General features: G+C 59.2%; 1 protein-coding gene and 1 long non-coding RNA gene across 4 annotated transcripts; one reads left to right on the plus strand and one right to left on the minus strand.

Moving 5' to 3' along the window:
- Positions 1-1,047: 1,047 nt before the first annotated feature.
- On the plus strand, positions 1,048-11,362 carry IL4I1 (interleukin 4 induced 1). 3 transcript variants are annotated; one of them, XM_020886910.2, is made up of 9 exons: positions 1,048-1,140; positions 2,859-3,064; positions 6,442-6,482; positions 6,581-6,819; positions 7,501-7,613; positions 8,187-8,388; positions 9,423-9,491; positions 9,827-9,963; positions 10,386-11,362. In XM_020886910.2, exons 2-9 carry the CDS (start codon positions 3,060-3,062, stop codon positions 11,344-11,346), a joined length of 1,767 nt encoding a protein of 588 aa, XP_020742569.2. In that variant the 5' UTR covers positions 1,048-1,140; positions 2,859-3,059; the 3' UTR covers positions 11,347-11,362. The 3 variants fall into 3 exon arrangements, with proteins under 3 accessions (XP_020742569.2, XP_020742571.2, XP_020742570.2); XM_020886911.2 differs by having other exon boundaries at positions 1,051-1,140; positions 2,867-3,064; XM_020886912.2 differs by lacking the exon at positions 6,442-6,482.
- LOC139029805 (uncharacterized) lies at positions 1,551-3,914 on the minus strand. Its single transcript, XR_011482023.1, has 2 exons — positions 3,307-3,914; positions 1,551-2,375 (listed from the first exon to the last, which is right to left on the minus strand). It is a non-coding gene; the product is annotated as an uncharacterized lncRNA (long non-coding RNA).
- Positions 11,363-11,552: the final 190 nt, after the last annotated feature.

Consider the following 11,552-nt stretch of genomic DNA (forward strand, 5'->3'; position numbering starts at 1 on the left):
AGCTGTGTTTTGGCTCTGGAGTGTCCAGGGCTTGTTCCTGGACATACATGGTCCAGTTTCCCAAAGTCATGACCATGAGTCATTTCCTTGGGCCATCTTGGACTTCTAGAGACCACTGTCTCATCCAAGCAGAAGCCACGGAAGAGGAGGGGAAACAAACCAGAGGCGGGAGACCCCAGCAACCCCAGTTGATTCTCGGAAGGCTCCATCCCCTGCGACAGTGGCCCTCTGCGCAGTCTGGGAGCTGTGACCCCATCCGGTACCCGCATCCCACCCCCTTGAGTCCCCTTAGGAAGTAGTATTCTACCTACATGTATTCATTGAGCATCCATCTTTGGGACACTTGCTATACATCAGGTCCCAGTCTGGCACTGGGGTTTCAGAAATGGAACCACCCGTGAGGTTATCTGCCCACCCGTGAGGTCACCCTGGCAGGGGCCACACAGGCATGATAGGAAAAACAATTCCTTGCGCTTGCATTTCCAATGCGTAGCATAAACTTATTACTTTGCATGTTAAACAAGTGAAGCCTAATTTCTTTCTTGTTTTTTTTAGTTTGTTTTTCAATCAAAGAGAGTTCCCTGGCTGTCCACTGATTAAAAGATTGAAAGACTTCGCCCTTCAATACGGGGGTGTGGGTTCAGTCTGTTGTGGGGAGCTATGATGCCACACACCTTGCATCCCCAAAACCAAAATGTAGAACAGAAGCAACATGGTAACAGAAACTTTAAAACTGCTTCATATCAAAAACTCTTTTTAAAAAGATGGTAGTTTTAATATTTTCCTCCCACACCCCAAGGGATCTCACGCACAAGGCTTTTGAAGAACGCAGGTGGTTGTAATAAATTGGTGCGACAGCCATGCAGGAGGGGTGCTTCTGGTACTCGGGCACCATGGGGAGAATGGCCCCCAACGGCTTCCTGGGGGACCAGGGAGCCCCCAAGATTGCAACAGGGCCAGCCGCTGTGACTGGATGCAACCCCGTGATGCTGGCTTCATTGTAACTGTAATTTCCCTTTCCAGGAAGAAAACACAGATGCGTTTCCCTGTCATTGCAGACACATGGCTTCTTAAGTTCCTCTTCATTCATTAACATGAAGAAAGTGGTGACTAAATTTGGAGTCAGAGGCTTTTAAAAAGGTGAATCTTTTTTCTCAGTAAGTGGTTACGGCATTTTTTCTCCCTATTTAGGGAGAAGAGTAGCAACTGGGGGCTTACGGTTATGACTTTTCATCTCCCAAGATGCCCTCAAACAGCTTACAGCCCATCCCCTTCCCCAGGAGAACACCCCTGCCTCCTCTGGCACCGCTGGGCATCAAAAAGTCAGTGTTTGAAACATTTCCCGAGGGAGAGCACCCTTGATCTCCAGCAAGAGGTTGAAACAGATGATCCCCAAGCAGTGGTGTGCTGGTCAGTGTTTCAGCAGTTGGTCTTCCAGGGTCAGAGGTAGCATGTGCCCATTTCCACGGTGTGAATTCTCCCATTGTGGATGATTTCAAGCCACCAGGATGAAGTCGAAGAACACGAATTTGGGAAATGGACGCACACTGTGTAGATAAAACCAGTTTACCTGGAGAGTATATATGTAATAGTAAAAGGTGGTCAAATACTTAAGGGGTGGATGGGTTTTGAGTTTTACCCTTGTTTTTAATAAGACTCATGGTAAATGTTTTCATCTTTTAATAATGGTTCACAAACCAAAACTGCAAAAAGGTCTGCAAATTAAATGATTCTTGTGAAAAGGTGTGAGCCGGCTCCGGCACACCACCGCTCCTGAGGTTTTCAGTCAACCTCGAAATTGCCTGGGTGCTTTCAAAGTCTGCCCTCCTGGGACTTCCTCAGTGGTCCGGTGGTTAAGACTCTGCTTCTGCTGCAGGAGCCACAGGTTCAGTCCCTGGTCAGGGAAGTTACGCTGCTGCACGGCGCAAGTCTTCCTTCAGACCAGCAGCTCTGCAGAACGTCCCAGGCACGAGTTGCCTCACCCTCACAAGTCAGGTCCGCTCATGGACACCACCCAGACCTAACTGTCCCGAGCTGCCCCTGCACCTGTCTGTCCCACAGCCCTCACCTCAGCCCTGGTGCCTTGGGACTCGTGCCTCACCTGGGCACTGCCCGCACCTCACCGCAGACACCATCCTGGTTCAGCCCCATGACGTCCAGAAATGTCCTTACGCAGAGATCAGATCTGGTGGGCCGCTCTACCAGGCTCAGGCCCCCCTGGGGCCATGGGGTCTCATCACATCCCCCCAACTCTCCCAGTTCTAGGAACACAGACCCAGATCCACTGAGCTGAAAGTGACAATTACTGACAAAGATAGTATCACTCAGATGCAGTGTGGGCTCTTTGAATGTTGATTCAAACCAACTGTGTTGTTCTAAAAAAAAAAAAGTTTTGAGTCAATTGGGGAAGTATAAGCATTGATTTTATGTCATTTTTAAATGTGATAATGATACTGGAATTTTAGTAAAAATCAAATAGTTCTTATATCTTTCAGAGCAGAGGTTGGCAAACTATGGCCCCACTTCCTGTTTCTGTAAATAAAGTTTTATTGAAACCCAGCCACACCCATTCATTTACATATGACTGCAGGAGGAATGATGGAGTTGAGTAGGTCAGGCAGAGACCACGTGGCCCCCAAAGCTTCAAATGTTTATAGAAAAAGTTTGCCAACCCCTGCCTTACAGAAACACCCTCAAGCATTTACCTCCCAAATAATAGCAATGTTTTAAAGTATTCCAGTGGGGGAGGGAGAGAGTGTAAATGAGATAAGATGGACTAGGAGGTGATAAAGGCACCTGGCTTCATCATCCTAGTCTGTCTGTTTTTATTTATATTTGAAATTTTTCATAACAAAAAGCTTTCCAGACAGGAGGGCCTACGCTCCACAGCCTCCCAGCTGATCCGACCCCACACCAGGACCCTGGCATTGCCAGTCTAACAGGGAAAACAGGACAGAGCCAGAGCCAATCACCCCGGTTTCACCCTCGCCCGACGATGACATCCGTCCCGGGCTAAGCAGAAAGGCCATGGGCACTGAGAGAGCCCGCCAGAGCCAGCCATGCAGTGAGTGTCCCCACGGTAGCCCCAGGGTTCTGGAAGCTGGGAAGGAGGGGCGCCCTAGGGGAAGGGGCTCCTGTCTGCCAGTCAGGCCAGAGGTCAGGGGCCTCAGGTGAGTCCATCTGCCCTCCACTCTCCATGCCCCCTGCCCATCCAGGTTGGGACCTCTGACTCCCTCCTGGGGCCCTCGGCATCCCCCGGGTAGGCCCTGGCCTCCTCTGAGACATGGTGGAAGTTTTAATACTGACCATGCAGGGTCTTGGGCTTCTCTGGTGGCTCAGTGGTGAAGAACCCACCTGCCAATGCAGAAGATGCAGGTTCAACCCCTGGGTCGGGAAGATCCCCTGGAGAAGGAAATGACAACCCACTCCAGTATTCTTGCCTGGGAAATCCCATGGACAGAGGAGCCTGGCAGGCTGTAGTCCATGTGGTCTCAGAGTCAGACACGACTGAGCAACTAGAGAACAACTCGGGGTCTTTAACTGACCCAGAGGAGAGAACATATGTGAGGGTCTAGCCCTGTCCGTCGCCCACTTCTGTGGCCGCCATCACTGTTAGCTATCCTGAGGGGCCAGAGCCAGGTCTCTGGCTGCTCCAGAGGTGAGCTAATCCCGTTAGAACTGTCATCGAGGTTCCAGAAGCAAGTCAAATAAGGTAGGGCTTTCTCCCAAAAGACAGTTTTTATCTGAGAGGGTTGACATTGTTTTTTAGAAACACCAAAAGCAAAAAAAAAAAAAAAAGAAACACCAAAAGCACCTCCAAATCAGCTGAAGCAACTGGTGCTGGATTTGGTGGGAAGCCTGGTGTGTCTTTTGTCTCCTGCTCACAAGTTTTGGAAACCCAAGCCAATCCAACCCCCGTTTTCCCGCCCCTAATTCTTACCCCAAAATCAAACCTGACACCAATCTCTCTGATATTATCAGGAGTGACTCTGGGAGGTCCTGTTTCTACCCAAGCAATCCCCCGATGACTCACACTCTTGACCCCAGAGTAACCTCTGCTATCCAGCCTTCCAGCACTTCTCCTGCCAGGTGTTCCTGGGACCATACCTGGCTGCTCTTGGGCGTTTCACCCAGCATCATCCAAACTCCAGCCCAGTGCTTCCCCCCAGCCTGGGAATGCAGACATCGGTGGGGGTTAAGCCTAGACGGGCAAAGTGCTCCTGGCATTCAGAGGCCAGTGGTGGTCCTCTCACATCCTGCAGTGCACGGGAGCACCCCACAAAGATGGTCCCACCGGCTGGCCCGTCCCCAGTCCACAGCCTGAACTAATAACTAAGTGGTTAGGAACATCGCCTGGACGTGCCCAGACACGCCTGGGGCCCCTTGGCTCTGCTGCCTCCACCCTTTTTGCCTCCTTGTTCTTGCTGCTTCCTTTCCCTGTGGGGCCATCGCTGTGCTGTTTGGCTAGAGCAGAGGGGCCTCTGGGCAGGGCACGGGGACCTGAGATCAGCTGGACTCCCAGCTCTGCTGTTCCCCACGGGGGCCCCCGGTGCAAATGCCCACCTCCGCCCCGCCGGGACAAGCCAATTCCCTCCCTCAGAGGGCCTGACCAGGTGCCGCCCCCACTGTCCACGTCACTAAGGGAGCTGGCGGGCTCTGTGATGGGAAGGCCTGCCAGCTCTGGGGCCTTGGGCAGGTCCTGGGGTGCTCCCTGGTCCCCTCTGAGTCTCAGATTCCGCCTCTGTCCAGTGCAAAGCTCTGATCACAGACCTGCTCCAACAGGGGAAAGTCCCTCTTGCCTCCAGTCTCTGCTGACTCGCCCTTGGCTTTCTGTGTCTCCGAGGCTCTATCCAGCTCACTGATTCTGTTTCCTCCTTGGCCACACCTCCCCACTCATCCATTTCAGATGCCTTCTGACTCACTCTGTGCACTCCCCACCCCCCTACCTCCACCAGACCACATCCCTCTTTGATTTACGGTTTGGATTTTCCCATCAGCTGCAAGGACCTGCTGCCCTCTGGCTTTCCTCTTCACCACCACCAACCCCCCCCCCCCACCGCCCCCGCCCCTCCTGTGCTCGCTCCTCCAACCCCAAGAAAAGTCCCCACAATTGCCTCTCCATCCCCGACCCCTTCAAAGGACCCGGCTAAAGCCCCAAAGCCAAAGCCGTGAGCCAGGTGGGGGTTCCTTGGAGGCAGGTCAGCCTGTTCTCCCTGCCTGCAGCTCACCTCTCAGGAGAAGAGCACACACAGGCAGCGGTGGTGATGGCCGAAGGCAGGGCAGACAGAAGCACCCGATGCCCTGGCCTGAGTGAGGCGGCACAGCGGTTCCCAGCGCAGGCGCAGGGAGCGCTCCTGGTGCAGGGCTGGCGTTGAGGGGTCCTCACTGAATCCCTCTGGGCCCCCCCATGGCACCAGTCATCGGCATTTCCTAAGAAGCAGCTTTTAGTCCTGACCCCAGGGGGCTGTTCCTGGCCCCGACCTGGGTTCACTGCCTGTTCCCACTGGCGCTGCAGTGGCCCCCACTTGACAGATGCAGGCTTGAGCCACAGAAGGGAAGGCCCTCCCCGAGTCTCCGCTGGCAGCTGCCGGGCTCAGGACCGGGGGCAGGCTGGCCCAGAGCTCTCCCTGCTGCCCACGGGTCCCCCAGCTGTACCCATTTCACTGAGCGGGAAACTGAGGTTCAGAGCGGCCACGTGGGATGGGAGGGGAGCCAGCGAGGACCCTCCAGGGCACCAAGATGGCTGACGCCGAGGAGGACTCAGGACAGGACTCAGCTGTCCCTGGGAGCACGCAGCCCCAAGGCCAGAAATGCACCCGCACCCGCCCCCACCCGAGAAGGAGGCAGAGCAGAGGGCAGGCACAGGGGCCAGCTCAGGGGAACCAGGGCTCAGAGCGGGCTGGGGGCAGCCCCCGCACTCAGCACGGTCGCCTGAGCATGTACTTGCAGCCGCCCAGCTGCCCCTGAACTATTTGGGGCAAGAGGAAGAAAACAGATTGATGTGCTCCCCTCACCCCCACCCGCTCCAGCCTCGACTAGACTCAGCATCTGACCTGCTGCCCAGGAAAGGAGTTTCATTTCCCACAGCTGGGTTTCCCAAAAGGGAGGGGAGGGCGGGGTACCGCTGGGTTTAAGGCCAGCGAGGGAGACGCGGCGGCAGGCAGACCAGCGGAGGGGCCGGAGGAAAGAGGGGTGCGCCTGGGGAGCCCGAGGTGGCGAGGAGGCTGCCGACAGACGGGGCCCCACAGACCCAGACGGGGGACGGGGAGATAGGGCGGACAGCGGAGAAACGGAGGCAGGACAGGAGCCGGCCAGCCCAGGATTAGGGGACGCACACAGCCCTAGGGGCGAGGGCTGAGGTGGGAGCCGGCAGCCCCCAGCGGGTCAGGCTGTGGGGACAGAGGCTCCTGTGACAGCGGCCTTGCTTCCCCTCTGACCCAGACACATCTCCAACCCAGACACGAGAGTCATGGACCCCTTGGGTAAGTCAGGAGGGGAGGGGGCAGAACCCGCTTTGCTCCACCACCCCCTGTCCGCACACCTGCCGACCTGCCCACTGACCCTGTCCTCCTGCCCCCAGCCTGGCGCCTCCTCGCCCTGGTCCCCGTCTTCCTCAGCCTGGCGGCCTCCCTGGACTGGCAGACGGCCCACATCTATGACCCCTTCGAGAAATGCATGCACGACCCTGACTACGAGCAGCTGCTCAAAGTCGTGACCTTGGGCCTCAATCGGACCTTGAAGCCCCGGAGGGTGGTTGTGGTTGGTGCGGGCGTGGCCGGGTTGGTGGCCGCCAAGGTGCTCAGCGATGCTGGACACAAGGTGAGAAGTAATGCTAGAGGTCTACCTCGAGTCTTTTCTGCTGCAGCTGGGAGTCCCGGGTGGAGGGACCGGGCCACATCCTTCCTGAGGGGAGAGGCTGATGGGGGGAGGGGAGAGGGATCTCTGCTTTCCTCGTGGTCTGGGGGTTGGGGGCCTGGAACCCTCTGCAGTAACGTGAAACCCAGAAGGATGGTGCGTGTCTGCGCTGAGAGACCTTTGACTTCCCCGCCCCGCTCTCATCCTGGAAGGAAGTCCCTGGAAACCTCCACCCAGCTCCTGGGGGGGATTTGTGTTGGTGGAGAGGGAGGGAGAGTCCAGACAGGGGAAGTGCCCCCTGAAGTCGCACCACTGTCCCCCTCACTGAATCCAAGAATGAGTATGGGCCGGGTCAATGGCTTCAGTCTGCACAAGGAATCTCCCCACTCCCTGAGCAGGGAAGTCCCTCTGAAATCTGCCCAGCAGCCTTCCTGCTGCAGTCTAGAAACCAACCGTCACACTGTACATGTTCACTGTGACTTTCTGTTCTCCCGCCAAGCCCCTCACCTCCCCATAAAAAAGGGTCCTTCTCTGGTCTCCGTCTGTGCTGCTGTGGGGACGGAAGGCGGGGTGCAGGGGGGCTGCCACAGAGTGGAGATGGGGCAGTGGGAAGAGCTGAAGGACTTGCTTGCCACCTCTCCCCAGGTCACCATCCTGGAGGCAGACAATAGGATTGGGGGCCGCATCCTCACCTACCGCGACCGGAAGACAGGCTGGATTGGGGAGCTGGGGGCCATGCGCATGCCCAGCTCGCACAGGTGAGATCGGGCCTGGCAACCAGGCAGGTGCGGGGCCACCCCAGCCAACCCCACCCCCCCCCCCGGCCCAGGCCCGAGCCCAGACTCAGCTGGATGCTCGGCTCCATCACCAACCCGGACCCCAAACTTGCTGCCCTGGTCAAGTCAGGCCTAGACTCCACCCCCAACTCTGTCCTCCCAGCCTCCAGCCCCACCACTGCACCCCTGAAGCACTCAGGCCACCGTGTCCAGCCCTTCCAGACTCCCAGCTCTGTCCTCCCCGACCCTAGTCCTTTCCCCACCCCCAGCTCCCACCCCCATCCAGCCCATTCTGTCGCTATTCCACTTCATCCCCAGTGAAAGTGAGCCCTGAACTCCCACTCCAAACCCAAACCCTCCACCTTCCAGCCTTGTTCTCATTTCAGTCTCTGGTCCCTGGCACCAAAGACCCCCAATCTAGCCCTGCGCCAGGTTCATGCCCATCCCCAAACCCCATATTCAGCTGCCCCACCTACCCCCTACCCTTCTCAAGCCCCGCTGGGGAGAAGGGTCCCCGCCCCCGCCCGACCCTCACGGGCACCTCCACCCCCTCAGGATCCTCCATGAGCTCTGCAAGAGCCTGGGCCTCAACCTGACCAAATTCACCCAGTACGACGAGAACACGTGGACAGAGGTGAACGAGGTGAAGCTGCGTAACTACGTGGTGGAGAAAATGCCCGAGAAGCTAGGCTACAAGCTGAACCCCAAGGAGAAGGGCCGCTCGCCCGAAGAAATCTACCAGATGGCTCTTAACAGGGTAGGCACGTCCGCGAGCCCTGCAGCCCTGGTCCCTTGCCCTGTCCTCCTGAGCCACACACCTCCTCCTGAACTGGCTGCCGTTTTCCCGTTCTTTCTGGTCTCCCGTCACTGGCTCTTCCGTCTTTAGGCTCCCCTTAAATACTGCTGATCCCCATCTCCCATCTCCTTCTCAGTGGCCTGGACCACCTCAAGGGTGGGCACTTAGTGGAGGCCTTTTCTGTGCCCTGGCACTGCCCAGTTTAGGGAGTCCAGGAAAACATGAGGGGAAGGGTGAGTGTGAGTGAAGGGACACCTCCTTCGGGGAGCTCCCTGGCCACCTGGGAGAAGCCAGGTGGACAAAGGAGAGGGCTGAAATCAGAGGGGGCAGGAGGCTTCCGGGACAGGAACAGAGCAGTGAACGATGGCCACTCAGGTGCCCAGCAGAGACAATATGGGGGAGCAGGAACAGGGGTGTGGAGGTGAGGGGACCAGAGAGTGGTCTGGGCACAGGACACTGCACTGTAGGCCGGAGCTGCCCTAAGGGATGGTGTGACCAAGGGCCTGGCAGCCGCCTTGAACGCCAGGCCAAGGGCTGGAACTCTGGCTGCAGGTGCTGGGGAGCCACAGAAAGGCTGGGGCAGGGGAGGTGCCAAGAATAACTCCCCGTGGGCAGTCGTGCCCTGTCACGGCTGATGGGTGCAGCAGGAGGGACTCAGCGTCCGTCTGGGTGCACAGCGATCCAGATGACAAGTAATTACTGGGCACCAGAAGGACACAGGGCCAACTGAGACCGCGCCATCCCTGCCTGTGAGGAGCGCGGGAGCTGGACCGGCAGGCAGAATAACACCCGACCAGGGCTGTGCGACGCTGTAACTCAGAAAGACTTCCCAGGGGAGACACTGAGTTGCAGCGGAGGGCAGAGCTGAGGGCACAGCATGGGCAACGTCCTGGCTTGAATGAGAATAGTAAACGGGCAGCCGTGGGCAAGAGAAGTGGGCAGGGCATCCCTGGCCCTGTCCCCACGGCTCAGCACCGTCTGCTTGTCCCACACAGGCCATCAAAGATCTCCGGACACTGGGCTGCAAGAAGGCAATGATGAAGTTTGAAAGGCACACGCTCCTGGTGAGTGGGGGCCTCCATGTCGCTATCTGAGCGGGAGTCGGACAAGGAGGGTGCTCCTGGGGCTTAGGCGCCGGCGGAGTCAGAAGGCAGGAACCGGGGATGCCGGGCTTGGGCTTGCCACCACCTCCTTTCCTTACGAGGCTGGATACGCCCTTCTCTGGGCTTTGGTTTCCCTCATCTGTCACAAGAGGGGGGACCGTATCGTCAAGGTCCAGGGAACCGACACTAAACCAAGAGATTCCGCGGGGAGCGGGCCCCCCCCGCCGCCCGGGAATAGGGACGGAGCCAGCCGGCCTGGCCTGCCTGGGCCCTGACCCGGACCGCGCCGTCCCCAGGAATACCTCCTCGGGGAGGGGAACCTGAGCCAACCGGCCGTGCGGCTCCTGGGAGATGTGATGTCCAAGGACGGCTTCTTCTATCTCAGCTTCGCCGAGGCCCTGCGGGCCCACAGCTGCCTCAGCGACCGGCTCCGGTGAGAAGGCGGGGCGGATGGGGGGGGGGAGGGGCACAAGCGGGCGGGGCCGGTGGGGGGGGGGCAGGGCCTGTAGAGGGGCGGAGTCTATGAGTGGGCGGGGCCCTGGGGGCGGGGAATAGGAGGGCGGGGCCCGTAGAGGGGCGGAGCCGGGTGGGGGCGGGGAAACATGCTAGGTCCCGCCTGCACTGTGCCCGAGTCCCCTGAAGGAAGGAAGGCTCCCGGAGAGGGGCGTGGTACAGAGGGGCAAAGACGGCGTGTCCGGGTCACACCGCTCTACCTCCGGGGCTCAAGGGACGTCGGGGACCGGTGAGGGCGGCGGTGGACGAGGGGGCGGGGAATTAGAGGGAACCAGCAGGTGAGACCTGGAGCGGGGAAGGGGCGGGGCCCGAGAGTCCGTCTTGCTCGCGCCCCGCCCGTAGGTACAGCCGCATCGTGGGTGGCTGGGACCTGCTGCCGCGCGCGCTGCTGAGCTCGCTGTCGGGGCCGGTGCTGCTGCACGCGCCCGTCGTGGCGATTAAACAGGGCACGCACGAGGTGAAGGTGCACATCAAGTCCTCGCGCCGGACCCGGAACCTGAAGTCCATGATGGCCGACGTGGTGCTGCTGACTGTGAGCGGGCCGGCGCTGCAGCGCATCACCTTCACGCCGCCGCTGACGCGCAAGCGGCAGGAGGCGGTACGCGGGCTGCACTATGTGCCGGCCACCAAGGTGTTCCTGAGCTTCCGCCGGCCCTTCTGGCACGACGAACACATCGAGGGCGGCCACTCGAGCACCGACCGCCCGTCGCGGGTGATCTTTTACCCGGCGCCGGGCGACGGCGCGCTGCTGCTCGCCTCGTACACGTGGTCGGACGCGGCGGCCCCGTTCGCCGGCCGGAGCCTGACCGAGTCGCTGCGCTTGGCGCTCGACGACGTGGCGGCGCTGCACGGGCCCATCGCGTACAGACTCTGGGACGGCACCGGTATCGTCAAGCGCTGGGCGGAGGATCCGCACAGCCAGGGCGGCTTCGTGGTGCAGCCGCCGACGCTCTTTCAAACCAACAAGGACGAGGGGCGGGAGTACGATTGGTCGGTGCCCTATGGCCGCATCTACTTCGCCGGTGAGCACACAGCCTACCCGCACGGTTGGGTGGAGACGGCCGTCAAGTCGGCGCTGCGGGCCGCGGTGTTGATCAACAGTCGGATCTCCGGCTCTGGCTCTAGCAGCCGCCTGAAGGAGCCCCGGATCATCAACAAGATGGGGCATGGGCACCTGGCGCCCGCCCACCACCACCACCACCACCACCACCAGTGCCCCTTGGAAAGTGGGCAGGGCACCCACTCTCCAGCCTCACATGCGGTAACCGCCGCACACTCGACCCCAAAGAAGAGCCAGTATTAAAGTACTTTTGGAATCAGCCGTGTGGTCCCGCCCCCTACCTGGCTCAACCGTTTCCCCATTTCGCAGGGAGAACCGTGAGCCTCCGCGGTAGAAGGCGCTGCGCCTGTCCGGGAGCCCCGGAAGCTGTCCTCCTCCTTCCTGCGCCATGGGGCTCCACTTGGGGTAGTAGGAGGTACAGAATGGACACTGCTTTGCGCCACTGGTAA

This window comes from Odocoileus virginianus, chromosome 20 (assembly GCF_023699985.2).
Source record: "Odocoileus virginianus isolate 20LAN1187 ecotype Illinois chromosome 20, Ovbor_1.2, whole genome shotgun sequence".
Lineage (NCBI taxonomy): Eukaryota > Metazoa > Chordata > Mammalia > Artiodactyla > Cervidae > Odocoileus > Odocoileus virginianus.

Excerpts from the sequence above, each read along its gene's own strand:
- IL4I1 (XM_020886910.2), top strand. Across the intron at positions 6,483-6,580 it reads GAGAGTCATGGACCCCTTGG|CCTGGCGCCTCCTCGCCCTG; the intron begins GTAAGTCAGGAG and ends TCCTGCCCCCAG. Across the intron at positions 9,492-9,826 it reads TTGAAAGGCACACGCTCCTG|GAATACCTCCTCGGGGAGGG; the intron begins GTGAGTGGGGGC and ends CGCCGTCCCCAG.